This window comes from Pagrus major, chromosome 9 (assembly GCF_040436345.1).
Source record: "Pagrus major chromosome 9, Pma_NU_1.0".
Taxonomy (NCBI): Eukaryota; Metazoa; Chordata; class Actinopteri; order Spariformes; family Sparidae; genus Pagrus; species Pagrus major.
The window spans coordinates 30,451,668-30,470,334 of record NC_133223.1 but is presented as its reverse complement, the minus strand read 5'-3'; the positions used below and the strand labels follow the sequence as shown (position 1 = coordinate 30,470,334).

The 18,667-nt window shown below is 39.6% G+C and overlaps 1 protein-coding gene across 2 annotated transcripts; it reads right to left on the bottom strand.

Moving 5' to 3' along the window:
* Positions 1 to 321: 321 nt before the first annotated feature.
* LOC141002331 (solute carrier family 35 member F5-like) lies at positions 322 to 18,539 on the bottom strand. 2 transcript variants are annotated; one of them, XM_073473627.1, is made up of 16 exons: positions 18,376 to 18,539; positions 16,851 to 16,955; positions 15,985 to 16,126; positions 15,356 to 15,505; positions 14,861 to 14,923; positions 14,247 to 14,328; positions 13,008 to 13,201; positions 11,904 to 11,985; positions 10,840 to 10,927; positions 10,005 to 10,069; positions 9,781 to 9,885; positions 9,483 to 9,642; positions 9,175 to 9,265; positions 8,009 to 8,163; positions 5,978 to 6,078; positions 322 to 3,258 (listed from the first exon to the last, which is right to left on the bottom strand). In XM_073473627.1, exons 3-15 carry the CDS (start codon positions 16,117 to 16,119, stop codon positions 5,997 to 5,999), a joined length of 1,452 nt encoding a protein of 483 aa, XP_073329728.1. In that variant the 5' UTR covers positions 16,120 to 16,126; positions 16,851 to 16,955; positions 18,376 to 18,539; the 3' UTR covers positions 322 to 3,258; positions 5,978 to 5,996. The 2 variants fall into 2 exon arrangements, with proteins under 2 accessions (XP_073329728.1, XP_073329729.1); XM_073473628.1 differs by lacking the exon at positions 18,376 to 18,539 and having other exon boundaries at positions 3,169 to 3,258; positions 13,008 to 13,198; positions 16,851 to 16,936.
* Between the last annotated feature and the right edge of the window lie 128 nt (positions 18,540 to 18,667).

Sequence of the window (18,667 nt, the reverse complement as noted above, 5' to 3'; positions counted from 1 at the left end):
AAAATGAAGATTAACTTGCGATCCAGTTTTCTTTGCAACAAGGCACCAACAATAAAAGCACTTGGAAACTGTGACCTGACGTTGACTAACCGTTAAACGTTAGCGAGCTAGTTAGCCAGTGTTTTACAAGCATCCACAACTTTCCCCGTCTTTTGTTGCTGCCATCAAATTCAGAATAAACGAACTTTTACAAAAAAAATCAATGCTAAGGTGAAGCATTGAATACTTCTTACTTCTTCATACTGTTTCCATTGAATATATGTCAACAATGGTCACAGAAATTCTGCTGCTTTGACAAATCTCACCAACATTTACAAGAGATTTAAAAAGATATATTTTAATAGTGCAGTGTAAGTATGAAAACAGGCAAAATAAAAGCATAATTCAAGAGCTGAGGTTGATAAAAAGGGAAGTTACTATTAGTACTACTTTATCCTGGTCTTTCTTTTAAATCTTACATCTTCATTAATGACACTTAAAAGACAGAAATAAATCAGATGTGGAAAAAACAAGACAAAGAACCTGAGAAAGAAAAAAAAGATAATCAGAAATAAATCACACAAGCACCGCTGATAAAAGATGAAAAATCTAACCCACAACTAATGATCCTAATTAAAAAAAAAAAGCTTTCATACTTGAAATTATGGCAGAATAAGGACTGATTGGCAATAATGAACAAGACAAGTTTAAATCTGTCACTTAAAGTGCTCAACCCATTCATTTACCCTCGCAGGCTGCTCATCACTTCAGAGTGCAGTAAAAACACCCCGTAAAGACGACGTACACACATCGGACGTTAAACAGGATGAGTGGACTAACATTTACATTTCACCTTCAACTGTTGTAGAGTTCGACAGACACACAGGCTGCTAACAGAAATGCTCTTTTCTCTTCACATGAAATCACAAAAGTAAACAAATCAGAAAAAGAAGATCATACACAACAGTCCAATAAAGTCGCAAGTAAAAGAGGAATTTGGCAGTAATTCTTTACAATGATACATAAAATATAATCTCATAGCAGGAATCTGTCTGTAGTGGTCATATGAATTTCACAAATAAAAACATCAAAACTCGGTTAATGTGTCGCTGTGTACAGTATTTACACCCATTTTTAAAAAGAACCGTTATTGCAACAAGGCATTTTTTTTTGTAGCTTATAGCGGAAGGCTTACGATCGAACGCAAAGGTTACGTTTCTATCACAGTTTGTCTTCATGATCCAGCACAAGAGAGTTGTTGGTGACGCTTTCTGTCAAAGATTTCACTTTTCTTCATATCCGACTTATACAAGAAAATCAAGACTGGTCAGGTAGGGTTGGGCCGATGTAATAATGTTCAAACCGGTTTGATATCAAGCAAAAAATGCAGGACTGGACCGGCAATAGTGAACTGTACCACTAGGTGTCTGATGTGCTGAGCCGCTCCCAAGTGGAACACGATGAGAGTCCATGAATGAGAGTGTAGCGGCGCCACAGTCCATCAGGACGACTGTGACACATGGTATCTTTATGTCTCTAAACATCCATTCAACTTCACTTTTTTCTTCTTAATCAACATCAAAATAATAAATAAAATAAGACTTCAGCACTTGGGAACCTTTTCCACAACAACGTTTCACAATAAAAGCCTTGAGGGGATTCCATCCACTGAAACGTTTCAGGGCTTTTAATTTGAAACAGAGGAAGTGTTGAGTTTGTAGGCTATTAACGGTGTAATGCAGCAACTTTAAAGGATGTTTGCATGTCATTATCTCCTCACCTGCATGCTGATGGAAAGTCTGACAAAGTTTCGTAGTCCACAAAACATTTCTGGAGCTTCACAGCTGAACAGCGTAGCATCATTCTCCTAAACAACTTGTTTTAAAACAATAATAACTGAAAATAAACAAGTCTTTCTGCATAATTTAAGTCTCTGACAGCCTAGGGATCTCAAATTGATTTAAAAAGATGTTACTTTCACCCTTTTTTAAAGCCAAAATCTGTTTGAAATCACTGTAGCTGCTAAGCTAAAAGCCTTAGCGCACACCCTGTCTGAAGCTACAGTGAAGATTTTGGCTTTAAAAAAGGTGTAAATAACATATTTTCAAGTCAATTTGGGATCTCTGGGCTTCCTAAGACTTGGATTATACTGGACGAGCTGTATGGAGCAATTTTATTTTTTCCTGTCTCCAGTTTCTTCAGTTGTTAAGGAGAATGTTGCAACGCTGTTTTGCTGTGAAGCTCCAGAAATGTTTTGTGGACCACAAAACTTCACCTGACTTTCCATCAACACGGAGGTGAACAGATAATAACTGAATACTCATTTTTGGGTGAACTGTTCCTTTAAAGTTGCTGCATTACACTGTTAATACAAACTCAACACTTCCTGTACATCACAACGAAACATAGGGGGGCATCACCCTGTGGCGCTGAGCTAATCGGCTCCTGCTAACTCGCTACATGCTGCTAGCTCGGTCCACCTTCATCTGACGCATGCCGGTTCAGTCAGTTCACATGAAGTCAAACCAGTTCAAGCTTATAAACCGGAAACCTACCCAATCCTAGTCCAAGATGAAACAAACAAACAAAACATGGGGTATTTTTTGTTAAGAGGAGGTTAAAATGTCCAATTCTATCTGCCGGGCGTTCGGACCACCTGGAGGTCGACAGGAAGCCGACACATAGCGGGCACTCACAATATTTCTTTCATCACCCGAGCTGCCAAAGCCCAGATGTTGATATTAGTGTCAGAGCTGCAGTAGACTGCAGCACATTATAAAACTCCAGGAGATCTGTGTTTGTGGAAAGCTCCGTCAAAGGCAGCCAAAATAAAAAGTTTTCACCAACTCGTCCGACAGATCTGTGAAAACGTACTGTGTCATCTTCACACTCACAAACAAGCAGCAAGGCTTCAAAAGGCCGACAGACAAACATGAAAATAAAAATGATGTGAACTCGCTGATTTCAGATTCTGTCTCTGTTAGTGTTATAATCAAGTTCAACTCGTACCGTTTCATTTGGTCACACGACACTATAGTTATCACCGATAATGTCCAGCACCTCGAGCACCATGAAGTTTCTTTTTACACAGAAAAAAAAAAAAAGTAAAAACAGAATCTCAGTCTGTGATGACCGAAATGTGAAAATAAAAATGAACTTGTAGAAATGGATGCTTTTCATCTCAACACTGTAGAAAATAAATAGATTTAATATGAGGCACTGGGGTAGTTTTAATGTCTCTGAGAGCTTCCAGATTGTCTGCAGATCCACGTTCGACACCTGGGGAGAGATGAAAAAATATGATGAGAGACAGACCGCTGTGTAAGACACGGTGTAATTTAACAGTCGGTCATTTATAAATAACAATCAATATGTTAGTCAATTAAATGGATTAATCATCATGCAGGTGGACACACATACACTTGATACTTTGCTTGCTCCTCCATTAGACGCTACACACCAGCAGACAGTCTGTCCTAGATTGCTCTGTTTTCATTCCCCACTAACGCCTCTATTAGAAACCACATGCTGAGCTCAGATTCTCCCTCTCTGCCCTGCTGGTGATTACTCTGCAGGCCAGATGAGAAAAGCTCGACTAAACCTATGAATAGTGAAGAGACTTTGCAGAGTGGGTGGCCCATCGCTGATTTAAAATATTTACAAGATGATCGTCCTGTCCGGCTTGTTTGAGTCGGCTCCGACGCTCGACAGATGTTCGCAGAGAAACAACTGAATGAGAGAGGACCCTCATCAAATATTGTACAGTCCTTGTGAATGGGATGTAAATCTACCAAAATGTTGCCTATTAACAAAGAAATGCTACGTTAGCATTCATTCAGTCATGTTTCTGGCCACCTAACGCATGCAATTTTAATATTCGCTCTCCTTTTAGCTCTGTTTTTGTTCTCCACCAACTCCTGCTGCACGATGTTCACCAGCTAGTCGTTAGTAGCTGCTAGACGAGTGATGTACAGCGAGTTTATGGTAGACTCATCGCCAGACGAACCTGTGAGCTTTTAGTTCAAGAAAGTTTTATTTTGTTTATTAAGTTTGAAAGAAATGTGTTAAACGATAAGCTGTGAGGTACAATTATTTTTTTCTGGTGGCTCTGAAGGCGGCAATATAACGGCCGTTTCTGGTTAAACAAAACGGATCGTACGCTGTAATAAAAACATCTTTCTCTGTCGGGATCCTTTTCATAATGTTGTCAGACACTAATAATAATAATCTGAGTCTCAAAAACAAGAACTTTAGTGGGTGTACTTGATGGTTGAAGTTGCTCTTAAGGATTAAGCTTGATTGCATGTTGCGGCTGCCGACTGAAGTGAAAAAAAAAAATCGTCCTAGTTTGTGTCGGTCCAATCACAACTATTTATCTATTATCAGGCGGGTTTGATGCAAACAACCAAACGATGACTGCGAAAGTAATTTTTTTGTTTATTTATCCAGTTTGAATGAAACAAAATTGCTGTTTTTGTCAATGGAGTCTGGTGGCTTTGAAGGGAAGGACACAGCGACTGCTCATGGTTAAACAATTAGGATGGTGCTGTACCACCAAGGTCCATCTCTGTCGGGATCCTTTCCATAAAGCTGTCAGACACTTTAAGTGGGCGTACTTTGACGGTCGAAGGGACACTGCAGCCTGTTTAATGACGGCCAGCTAAGACGTTTTATCGGACCAACTCCAAAACTTTTTGTACCTATTAGTCATTTACAGACCAAAAGATCCGTCTACATGTGTTCACAGACTTTTCACGCTTAATCCGTTTACATCTTTCCGTCACACAGCGCTACATCACCGATTTGCTCTGATTGGTTGTAGGTCCAGAGGCATTTTGGTCTTTGCCAAATGGAAATCGAAAATGAACCGAGAGGTTCCAGACTAATTCTCATTTGCAAATTCCTCTTGCAATGCCAGGTGAGGTTTAAAGAGCTTTTCTGTTGAAACCAGCTGCCAGCGAACTAAGATTAATATTTTGTCCAGACACACAGAACAGGATGACATCAGCTATAAGCAACAAATCAAGCCATTACAAGCTGTTAACTTGCAAATTTCCAGAACTCAATGAAAAACAGGCTGAGTAGGTATCAGACTGATAGAAAACCTTGAAGTCAGCGCAGAACAAATATCTACTGATGACATAAAACCACCGACTGTGACTGCAAATTGGCTAATTTAAAAAAAATCATAAACGATGAAGGAGTAATAAAACATCTTTGAATTTTTCATACATATGAAACGAATATTAACACTTTCACACACTGAAGTTTCAAGGAAAATTAAAATAATCCTTCATGGGAAAATCTACAGTCAAAACAAGCCAAAAAGTCGAGTTTTTCAGCTCAGAAGACGTATTTAACAAGATCTGTGGCACTTATTCAGGACGAAATCACTTCTAGATGTGATATTACTACATTAATACCACAAGGAAGCACAATCTGGTTGAAAGAAAGTAAAAACTAATGGAGATATGACTTTTTAAAAAATGGCTTCCTGTTATTAATCTGATTACTGTAACCATTCAGCATCAACTATTTGAATGAATACATGTTGCAGCAAAGTTTCCTTAGGGTCTCTCGGATGTTCAGGACAAAATTCAACTCAATCCAGTAAAAAATAAGAGTTTGGTGAGGCTGAGAATACACACACAGAGAATCACTAAAGTGCTGAAATTAAGCTCAGAGGGCCAAAACTTTAAAAATTCATAACTTTAAAAGTATTCGGAGTACAGCTGCAGGATTTTCACGGTCCCATGAATTTAATAGAAGTTTTCAACATGAATTTTTTCCAAGAAAATCCATGACATGAACTGGGAGGCCCAAGGTGAGCTGGCACTGAACGACCCTATATATAGAGAAAGTGATTTAAAATTCTGTTCTGGGATTTTGCCTGAACCTTGGCTGATTTAATGCATCACCACATTCACACACTCACGTAAACAAACACACCAGTGAACAACACTCGGGTCAAACGTGAAGAGCCGAGTGAATCATTTACTTTGTGTTGGACTGCTGGATCACGAACAGAAGCTTCCTTCGTGGGGGGAGACGGCGTGTAGAGGAATAAGGCTTTCGCACTGCTCGCTGTCTTCTGGCAGTCTGTGGGCGGGAGAGGAGGGAGCCGGCTGTCAATCATCATCACAGTCATCATCTTGACAACCGTCATTATTATAATCATCCCTCAGCAAAACGGGGAACAAGCATTCACAGAAGAATGGAGAGCGTAACCGCCGCAGAGAAGGAGAGTCATTCAAGCGTGTACATCTGATTACGGACTTAAGTTAGCGAGGCCGCGAGCTACAAATTGAGTCTATTGTCCTTGTGAGAATGTCAAGAGAAGAAAAGAGTCTTAAGTGTGTGTCAGGAGTTAAGGTCAATTCGTTCTTAATATTCGGCCACACATCACATTACAATGTCTGTTTAAAACTTTAAAAGCTTCAACTTTCTTTAAAAAGACTCGACTGGATCTGAGAAACTTCCACATTTTGTCACAAACGCTCGCTTGAGTGTAAATTAACTTATTCTGCTGCCTGCTGTGTGTGTTCGTTCTGAAGACACTTCCATTTGTCTTTAACACGCCGAACTCACAGAAGCAGCATTTTCACCCATTAAGCATGTGCGTCTGTTTACACTCTCTTTGCAGTTGCGTCACAAATGCCATAGTAACCACTTTTGATGCCACTGAGGCAGCCGCTGACTAACAACCTGTCTGAGAGAAGAGAGGCACCTGGAAATGACTCCTGTGGTGAGGATATAGTCATCGGATTAGTCCCATGAGACAGATCCACATCCTGTGTACCAGTGTTTTAAGCACGCCTCAGGCCTTATATAACAAAATAAACAATAAAAATGCAACTGCAGAGACTGAAAACTTAAAAACACTCCCTGTTGGCCTGAGGAGGTCGTACAGTTTGAGGAGTTATTAAGAATATTTTTGAGATGATTTAAAAAAAAAAAAAAAGGAAACACTTTGGCTTCATTGTGAAATCATCCCAGATGTCCACTGTCCATATTGAACACGTTTACGGCTCATTTAGAGGTGGAAACAGATGCTTCTGGCTGGACTTTACTCTGATTAATTACCGTACAACTGCACACTGTCTTGTATCTGCATTTCCTGAGAGGTGATTATTATCTCCCCGTTCTTCTTCTCTCTCTCGCCAACTAAGCACCTTGTCTGCAAACACGATAAAATAGTTTTGTTCTGGAAATAAAATGCATTATAATATGATTTTTAAGCCAATTGTCATTAAAGAAAGGCATTTACATACGTTTACTAGTGAATTTCATCCTTAGTAAGTAGACACGGCAGATAAAAGACAGCAGAGCAGACGTATTTCTAGCAGGCATGACAGATTCGTACGCAGCCCAGGTAATATTAACTACAGGAAACATTTCTATCATCATCAAGTAGCCCAACTGAAATTACTGCGTTTTAAAAACAAGTTTTTTGAGAACACATATGAATGACGATAAATCTGTTTGAATAAAAGCCGTAATGGCCATATTTAAAAACCTTGTACGTCTCTTTTTCAAAATCTAATTAGTTCCGTCTGTAAATGTTGAAGGTAAAATGTCATTAAATGCAAATTAATGTTAATATTATAAGCTAATCTGAAGTAACTTTCAAGGTCCTTTCAAGGTGTGTGAGTGCGGTTTCGAAATGTTTCCCAGTCAATATTATATTGCCTTTTAAATGCGTCCATGTTTTGCTCACAGCTCGGCTCTGCTTTGATTTTCTGACAATTTAGCTTCGACATTTTTTGACATCAGAATCTCAAATCTCGGTTTTTCGGAGTGTCCTTCAATCGACTACAAGGCAAAAGCTTTCACAGTAATACCTACCTGTGTAACCTTGCCTTACAGTATTGTCTCTGAAGTATTACATTCTGTAGCTCACACAAGTTAAGTGTTATTTGTACACTGAAATTAATCTAAAAACTAACTTTCTGAGCTGAAAACCAACACTACGTCTCTCACAGGGTGCTGTGTCACCTGTAATCTCTCTGTAGAGTCAAACTGTTTTTACCTGTGAATACGGTGTTTCCTGCAAATGAAGACGTAAACTCTCCTCAGCCCCACCAGGACGGGATCCCAGTTGTTGTAGTGACATAAGAGCGTGGCGATGAAGAAGGAGAGGAAGACGGGAACCGCCCCGGCAAAAAACAGCCACGAGAAACGAACCTGTCCACACACACACACACACACACACACACACGGAGGTAAATAACAAGTTACAACTACTGTCACTTCAGGTTGTTAGAGTCATTTATAAACAAACAGTATGTTTGAATTTGACATTCAACCCCTCAATTTAATACGTATTTTATTTATTTACATTTCCACACAAAGTATTGAACAGATAGAGTTGTTAACCAGTGCATACATTAGTATTTTTTTGGCTAATGTGATGTAATTTACTAGCTTATCAGAAAATGCTTCAAATCCCAAAATTATGTACAATTAAGATTAAAAAAACGTACCATTATGTACCAAACCATACATACAGTAATGTAGCATATCCAAATATACCATATCGTAACGTTCCATGCCGTAATGTACAATACCGTAATGTAACACACCGTAATGTACCATACCATAATATACCAGTCCTTAATGTAACATACCATATCGTCATATACCATACCATAATGTACAATACTGTAATGTAACACACCGTAATGTACCATGCCATAACATACCAGCCCTTAATGTAACATACCATAAAGTACCGTAAAGTAATGTACCATAATGTACCATAATGCACCATAACGTAAACTACCATCATGTACCACACCATAATAAACCGTACCACAATGTATCACAACTTACTGTATCGTAATGTACCAGACCATAATGTATCATAATCTACCATAATGCACTGAACCGTAACCTACAGTAATGTACCATCACGTACCTTATTGTACCATAACATACCGTCATGTAACGTCCTGTAACATATGGTAGCATAGTGTAGCACAATATTCCTACATTTTTCGGTGATAATTTAAATTTTGTTTTCTCAAGATCGATCGAGTTATTAATGTTGTAAATATTATTCTCCCCAGATAACAAGATGGTGGTCTGGTGTCTCTCTGATTGCCAAACAAACATTATCTATATTATTATTATTATTATATTATCTTTTTCCAAAGTATCCCCCTGATTATTAAGTACCTGGAGAGGAGAACTTACCTTTTGCATGCAAATATCTGCCATAATAGAGAGCGGGATGGTGAGGCTCAACGCCAGAGTCCCAATTAGAGATGATGTGAGGAAACAGCCCCTGTGAACAGAAACCAGCATCACCAGTTGCTGCATTAACACCTACATACATCAAACTGAAGATCATTTACATTTGCTCAACTCAACCCATCGGAGAGTGAGTTTCAGTGTAGAAAACTACTCGACTCAAAGCATGAAAACGTCCTCATACAAAATCAAAATTGTGATGACTTGATGCCAGAACTGTGACCTGAATAAATTACGGGTCAGGTGCTCACCAGAGCCAGAGGAACTCCGAGAGGACGGTTCCGATGAGGCCGTTAATGAGGATGTACGTCCACACCAGCTGGCTGGGAAGCTCAAAGGCCTCGAAGCCGGTGTAGTGGAGCAGCAGGAAGCCCGGCCACAGCAGCAGCAGGTTGAACAGACCCACAAACCCTGAGAGACACACAAGCTTCAGCTCCAAACACACCTTCTGTCAGCCCCAGTAGGGAGTGTTTCAGTACATAGACAGTGCTAACATTGCTAAGAATAGTGTTAATGACTGAGGTAACTAACATATGAGCATTTCCTCACCAAAGAACATGGGAATGTCGAGCTTATCCTCCCGATCCACTCGTCTCTTGATCATTACGATGTAGACGGCGTACAGCACCGCCCCGGCCAGCGACCACAAAGAACCTTCATTAAAATTTAAAAGGTCAATTACATTTGGAAAGAAGGTTTAAAACTGTATTAATTCAACGCGATTAGGCAAGAAGGTAAAGTACAATTTCACTGATCACTGTCTCCATGTTTACCTATGACACCGTTCTCATCAGGGTTGTCCATGCTGGAGAAACTGACGAGGGCGACACCTCCCATGCTAAACAAGAGAGATACCAGATGAAGTGGTGAACAGGACAATTTCTCTGAGATCTAAATCATTACAAAGACCCCTTCAATGTTCATATATTCCAGCTCAGTGCAGATAAGCTGGGCTCAAAGTTTATATTTTGTTTGGAGAAAAAGGTCAGGCCACGGCCAAAACATGAGTAGTTATCCTTCTGAGGAGAAAGAATATACACAAAAGACTTTCTTATAATCCGGGCCTGTAATTGTTGAGATACATTAGTGTGAACCAGCCGCAAATGTAGCAACACAGAACATTTATCGCCCCTCCAATAAAGACATCATTACATGATCTTAAACCTATTTCATTGTACGACCCTGTGTTGTAAACAGACGAACAAAATGAACCTTATTACTCAGAAATCATGGAGCATAATCACAGTAGCTGTTTGGTGTTTACACAGTTTGGGTACTTATCATATCATATGAGAGGAGAAAATTACTTTGAGAAGATTACATTGTCTGGGTCAGACTGTGATCAGCTTTAATACACAGCCGGAGTACTCAGAGGAGGAAACATCACAGCGGATACACCGACTGTGCTCATCATAAGCACTTCAATTTCAGCTATGGACAACTTCTCCAAAGTAGGTAGATGAGAAAAAAAGACCGTAAAAGCATAGAAACACATTAGGCAGACACAAATAACATTTAACAATACAATACAACAGAACAATTAGCAAGCTGAAACTTCCCAACGTGCCCTTCTCAACTCAACCACCAACACTTTCTTTTAACTCTTACCTCAGAGCCACAGCCAACAGTTTGGACAAGGTGAAGCGGTCGGTGCTGTTGCTGGGAAAAATGGCTGCTAAGATGAGCGTGAACAGGCCTGAAGAGGGAGAAGAGAAAGAGTCAGACCACATAGAGCAGAGGGTAAACTTCTCTGTAAGTTAAAGGGATAGTTCAGGTTTTTTGAAGTGGGGTTGTAAGAGGCACTGATCCACGGTTTGTGTATTACCTACAGTACACGGTGGTTGGTTGGAGAAACAGCAGGAGTACTAAAAGAAGGCCCACCTAACACAACCATTATCAGTTTAAGTGTTATATATATATATTTAGAATATTTTAACAGCTTTCCTTGCTGTCAAAAAGCCGTTTCCGACGGTAAACCGAAGCAATTTTAACACTCGCTCCAAAGTCAGTAAGTGAAATCTTTTTGTTTTATTGTTTGACTTTGTTGAATCCAAACAAACCCTTTAAAACAAACTGAACTCACTCGATAACACAAACAAACTAACCAATAAAGGCAGCAGTAGACAAGCAACTCCTGCAACGCAACGCAACACAAGGTAACGCAACCCAAGGTAACGCAACGCAAGGCAACGTAAGGTAAATGCAACGCAAGATAAGATAATGTAAGGTAACGTAAGGTGGCACGGTGTAGCGTAACGTAGCAGTATACCAGCGACTCCCTTGTTCTGCGAGGTAGATTTATTGTTTTTGTAAAAGGAGTCTGGTGGCTTTTTAGAGAACACAGATGGATTTAGTTTCCTTTGGAAAGGGCTGACAGCAAAGTATAACAGTGAAAATATATAAAATATTTATATTTTTAGGTGGGCCCATTTTAGGTAGCTAAAATACGTTTAGCTGCCCCCCGCCACAGCAGTACATTGTCTAGTTTCCTGTACTCCTTCTTCAAAGTGGATGCATGCCAGCTGCCATTACTGTAGGTAATACAATGGCTAAGGATAAATACCTCATACAACTCCACTTCAAAAACCTGAACTATCCATTTAAATAAACATCTGTCCACTAACACTACCTCAAACAATACTCATGTAGGTATGAGAGAGAGAGAGAGTCACCTGAGGTGGATGACAGGATGTTGACGATGGCGACCTGTGTGTCGGATAAAGCTTCCTGATAGGACAAGTTAGCCAGGAACCACTGGAAGAGAAACAGAGGCGGTGATGGTGTAAGAGGCAAAATGACAAACACCTTATGATACAACAGCCCTTTGCTAAACAACATTTAACTTATCTAACGTATTTAAAGTTGGGCTTTAAAAACAGCTTTGCCTGATGAAAAACAGCAGCAAAAAAGCTAAAAGTAATGTATGATCACTTGTGTATTGTGGCAAATAAAAAACAATTTTAATATAATTTTCAGACCTTTTAGTAAAATAATCCTCAAACTTTTTAAAACCTTAAAGTGAGCAGTTTAAGACCTGCATCAAACACTCTGCTTTTATATTTCCGAGTAGTTTTTTTTTTGTTATTGTGCTTCTCAGGGACGATGAGTCACAAATTAAAAGCAGTTCATCACTTGAAAGGCTCCGTGATTAACGACTCGCGGTTTTTGGCGCTCATAAACCTTCACTTTCTGCCTGATTACATAATTCATATGTGTCAAAAGCAGCGTTTTTTTTTTTAGTACCAGCAAAACACATTAATTGCCAACTGACCAGCACAAACCACAAAAAGAATGAAAAATGTGATATTAATGATGCTTTAAGAAGCTTTTTTAGCTCCTTTATCTTTCTTTATAGTCCATCAACTCAACCAAAAATAAATATGTGGTTCCTCAGCTGCTAAATGTTCCACTATGTTCCCCATTTAGTCTCTAACTGTGTCCGTCTGCTGTGTGGTGCTGAGGAGGCAGTGTTTTGTTTTACAGCTTTTCCACTGAGAACAGCTTCCTGCCGTGACCGAAAACGACTCTATTAGAGAGCTGAGAGTGAAGCAAAACGGTCAAGTTGCAGCCAGACAGCTAAACAAAGAGAGAAGATGGAGATTCAGGTGATGATTTGCTGAATGTTCATCACTTTTGATATGTCTTGAGGCTGTGGCTTGAAGCCGTCTTCTGCCCTCTTAAGCCAAACTGAGTATCTTTCAGATCTCACGGTTTATACATCGACATCATGTCTATAATTTGATACAGAGATGCGATATAAAAAGACTTTTACTCACCACAAAGCAGAAGAAGAAGCTGATTTTGGCCACATCAGTGATGGTGAGCTTGCCCACCGTGCGCAGCATGGCCTCGTGGTCCTTGGCAGCGGGGTAGGACATGCGGGACAGTTTGGCCTCCAGGGCCTGCGTGGAGGGCAGCTGACGCACCTCCATGATATTACTAAAACGCACCCGCTGCTTTTTGGAAGCTGCTGGGAGGTACAAATGGAGAGAGGAGGGAAAGGGAAAAACAGGTTTTATTCAAATGGCCAAACACATTTCCGGAGTCCATTTGCAGCAGGGTCATTTTATTTTAATACGCAAAATATCATCCTCATCAGGTGCTAATGCATGATGATGTCGTTTCAAACACAGGTGCTAAAAACAGAAAACAAACCCGACAAACCCCAATAATCCGCCTCAGAAGCTTTCCTGTGTGGCCCTGGACTTGAAATTGAGGTCAGTTTTTCCTGAACTGCTTTTCGCAAGAATCAGAACGACAAAAGATTATTCAGATTTTTCCACCGCTCTGCAAAATACAGCCGAGACAGAGGAGAGAGAAGTCCTTCTGCTCAGAGTTTAGGTTTTATTATGACTGAATGAGAAAGAGGAGACGAGAGAAAACAAAGAACTCAGTTTGAGAGTCACCTAAAAATGTTTGTGTTAAATATTTTACCGCTTTCATACGACTCCAAACAACGGTTATCAATCACACATCAGTTAAAGATTTAAAACTCCAGAGGGGGAAAACTTATTTTTTAAAAACACAGACAACATCAACTGTTTACAACTGACTGTATATAAAGATGGATGACAACTAAACTCCCCAAAAGTGAAGCCAAAACACCTTGATCCTGCAGTCTGGCTGCAATATAGGTCATAAATCCCTCCTCCTCCATGTTAGCAGAAGAGACATCAAGTTTCTGTCATCTCAGGTCTTTTTTCCAAGTGTGATGAAATGATTTAGACCATTTCTGTTTGTGCATAAATACAATAATGAAAGAATCCAGATTATTGCTGTTTTTTTTAACTCACAGTAACCCTGTGTTTAATGTCACAACGCTATGAACTGTGGGTAATTCCCTTCAGTAAAAGTCTACAGAAAAGCAGACTTGCTGAAAGTGGCCATAAAGGACTCAAAATGAGCCTCAGGATGTCAGCGCTCATCTCCAGGATATTTTTGGCTTCATTATTTTTGTACAATGAGATGAAGTAGAGACACGTCGTCCATCTTAATTCATCATTCTGTGTACTTACAAGAGTCTAAGTCTCCGATTAAACAGTTTGAATGCTCCGCGGGAACGTCCTGAAACTTCACTGGAACGTACAGCGGTTCACTCTGCACAGGAAGGAGAAAGTATAACATTTATATAAGGGCTGTCACGATACACCGGTACTGAAGCTAATAGCTTAAGCTAATAAACTGAATAATACTGATAATAATACACATATGATACTGTGAATGAGTGTGAATAATGGTGCAGATAAAAGGTGTTGTGGGTCTTTTCTTTATCAACTTATTTGCCACAAAGAGAGACAAAAAAACAAAGTAAACAAAGTTAAAGATGAATTTGACTGATAGCATTACAGTAACAGTGTTATCGTAAATTTGTTATGCCGCGATAATCGAGCAGTAAATATCTGATATTGTGACAGCACTAATTCATAGTTGTAAAAGTGAGGAGTTGCACACATTTTGTAAACCAACCCCAGAATTTAATTTTGCACAGTATTTGTGTAAGATTGTTACGGTCTTGGCTTCATCAGCGTTTACGTAATTGGGTCTTTCCACTGCCGACACGAGCAAACAATAAAAACGTTTAAAGAACTGCCTGAAGATGAGTTAGTTACTTGTTATTGTTTCTACGTACCAAACAGTTGTTGACCGTGGTGTCAGTGGTGCAGGGTGCAAAGTAGGCCTCAGCGTCAGCAAACTGCAGAAACGAGCAACTCAAACCATCAAATTACAGACAGAAACAAAGAATTCAGGTTCAGTCTTTCTGCTGCAGTGACTGAATTTCCTCAAGAGTCCTTTACAACTTTATCATGTCTTAAAGGAAAAGTCACAATGTGGTCATCGTGGCTTTATTCTGCCTGCAGCAGCTCCTAACTGAGCTCAGGCTGAGTGCACTTCTGGCAATTAAAAACTGTGACAATCCATCATTTCTATGAGGTTTTCACGACATTCTGCTCCTGCTGGACATGAAATTAAAAACATTAAGTCAATAAACCTGACAGAAGCTATGGTTTGTGATTCTGCATCCCTGAAGTTGTGACATATCAGAAATCTTTGGAAAAATAACAGGAGATTTAAAACATTTAAACACACTGCCCCCGTGTGGTGAGAATGTGGCTTAACTACTTACAAACGCAGAGTGTCGGCGTTTCAGAGATCCGGTGCACTGCTGCCTCCAGGGCCGCCACAGCAGGAAGCCCAGCAGGTAGAGCACAAACATGGAGGTCTTGGTGAAGGTGCTGAAGAAGGGTTTGTTGTACTCCTGCCGCTTGAAAATGTACTGAAGGAGGAATCAATAGGAGGAAACTGTTAGGACACCAGCTTTTATTGGTAAACTAACATGTGTTGCAGGCCGCAGAGTCGACACTTTGATGTGTTCAGGCACCACCTCTGGTTTCACTCCAGCAGCAGATTATATTTACCTCTGATAAAGTGACACTTGACACTGTCACTCCTCTACATTTTAAAAGGAGTATTGTACCTTTTACTCCTTGTTGTGTATCCAACGGCTGTAGTTGTTGTTGTTTGTGTCTTTGTTTAGTTACTACTTTAGTTTTTCCAAAAAGACATTTATGACTATTTATGTTTGACACAATCGGTTTGTAAAGATGCTATTTACACCCTCTATGTGCAGTCAAGCCAGTGCACCAACTTTAGACAGGAATACGTTTAGTTTAGCAGCCAGAGTGAAGGTTCTGGCTTTAGAAAGGGTGTGAGTCACATCTCTTCACCCAACTGTCCATCAGCAAAAGTCCTTACCGAGGTTAGCTCAGAAGAGGCCACCCAGATGACATCCACCAGCAGGAGTATCACCACACCCAGGGCCATCCGTCTCCGCTGGGCTGCAGAGCTTCCCTGAGAGCTCATCCGGTTCATGATGAACACCCACTCCATCGGTACACTGAGGAGAGATTGACAAGAACATGTTCAAAGGTACGAGACGTTCAGAAACTTGCTCAACATCTACTAATCATTAATTACTCAATGAGGTTTCTATCAAGGTGACGTCCTGCACACAGAATTATAGATTCTAACAAGTAAAACAAAATTAAAGTCAGAAAGCTCTGCGTCTCATATGTTACTCAAAAAGTAGAAATCATACAAATATAATGCGCGACTTTATATATGTAATGTTGAATAATCAATTAGTCATTGACAGGAAATGAATCACCGACTATTTTGACAGTCCGTGAGTCATTTATTGAGGGCAGATAACAAACATTTGTGCCAGCTTCTTTAATCTGAGGATAAACTTCCTTATAAAAGACCTTCCCCGACTCGCCCGGTTGCCTGTGTTTGTTTAAGTTGTTTAATGCTGCTGGACTGTGGATTTCTTTGCGAAGGCTCGATTTTCTGCGACAGTCCAAAGGAAGTGACGTTATGTGCGGTCTCGAGTGCCTCGTAACAGAGAGCAACAGTAGCTAACGTTAGTTTAGAAATGGATGACCGGCTTCCAGCACAGCACAGAAGCTCCACAGAGCTATTTTCTTACATTTAACAGTTTAAAGAAGCTATTACTCTATTAGCCATTAGCCCTTTTGATAAAATACAGAGTATTAGAGGCAACGTATGGCTACGATATCCTGTCAGAGCTCAGAATAACTTCTTTACATTGCAGTACACACCTGTTTACCAGCCAACCCTACAGTCTGAAATGATCTTCTCAGGTCAGAGTCACTGTTCAACGCAGGGAGTGAAGAGCAACCGGAGGACTCACGCTTAACAAAAACCTGCAACAACAAGAAAGACAGTAAAACTTTTACTCAAGTAGTGTACTTCAGTACAAAGACGAGGTACTGGTACTTTACTTGAGTGATGCCATATTCAACTTCATCTCAGAAAACCAAATATTGTTCTTTTTACTCCACTACATTCATCTGAAAGCTACTAGTTACTTTTCATGCTCTTCCTGTCCGATAAAAACCACGTACAGTATCTCCAACTCTTCTGATAAACTGAAAGATAAAGTGTTCCTTCATGTGTTGATAAAAGTCTCTTCTGAAGATAAATGAAACTCGTTTAAAACCCTCTTGGATTAACTGGGAAATGCATCTTCACAAACCTGAAAACAGGCACCATGAAAAGTGTACGTTTTGTGATGATCTTATAGAGTATTATAGATTAAACTATCAGCAGTATATACAGGAGTTAAAATTAACTCAACCTTAATATAAGAACAGCAGATATTAAAGTACTTTTGATATTTTAAGTAAAATACGTAAGTATTAGCAGCAAAACGTAGCTATTTAAAGGAGCACTATGTAGTTTTGGAGAAGAAATTACAATATTAATGAGGTAATAATACAAATTTAGAAATATTTACTCTTTCCATAAGTGAATAAACAAGCTGTTCTCAGAGGAAAATAAGGTCCCAGAACACTGTTTGAAGCTAGAAAGGTGGCAGGGTCCGCCACACATAAACAAAGTATGTTTGAAACCGTGTTGTCCTTTAAGATCAGTTTGTTTATTCAGTCATGAAAACAAAGAGTTTGTTTACATATTCATAAAGGAGTGAGAAGAAATTAACCAGCTTCCTTAATGGTCCTTAACTTGTCTAAATATAATGCTGATTAGCTTTTATCTTTGTCAATCAATAATATAAAGTCATTACTGAAACACTGTATATCATAAATATAAATTAAGGAACTGAAGCAGCCTTCCAACATCAGTGGAAACTTTCTTATCAGTGACAGTAAGAAGCTAAAGCAGCTTAATAAGGAAAATATGTCTACATTTCTTCTTTCCTGGGTGTTAAATAAGAGTAAAGAAGTAAGCAAAGAGCTATATAAGTGAGCTAACTGTCACCTGTGGGTGGTGCAGAGTAAACAACTCACAGTTTAAACAGCACGAAGCTGTTTAATTTAAAGAGTTAGCTTGATTAACACATATTTAACATCCGTTTCTGCAGCCCCCTGAACAACTAGCAACACAAGCTAGCCTTTTTAACAAGCTATTAAATTGAACAAGGTGAACAAGTCGTGCTAAATGTTGTGTTTTCAGCGTAAAGGTAACGTGAACAGGTAGCATCGCCGCGCTACGTTCACCTGGTCGATCAATATTAGCTCGATAACTGACGTTGACGAGCTAAGCGCTAACGAGCTGTCGCGATTAAGTGATTAAAAACGGCTAATTAGAGACGTATTTTTTTACCTGAATGCGGGAGGAGGTCATCGAGTTTGCTCCATTGTTCACTTGGCTTTTCATTCGCTGCTGAAATGTCGAATAAATCGCAGTTTTTACGATAAAATCACTGACAGCACAGTGGTTGTAAACATTAGCACACCCTCCCTTCGTCCTCCTTATCAGGTGACATCACTTAGGGCGCGCAAGGACTTCTGGGATATGAAGTCTTATACCTCGATTCTGTCCATTTAAACACCCATTTAAGCACTTAAACTGTTAAAACTGAATGTATATTTACAGCACAGCTAAATACATAACA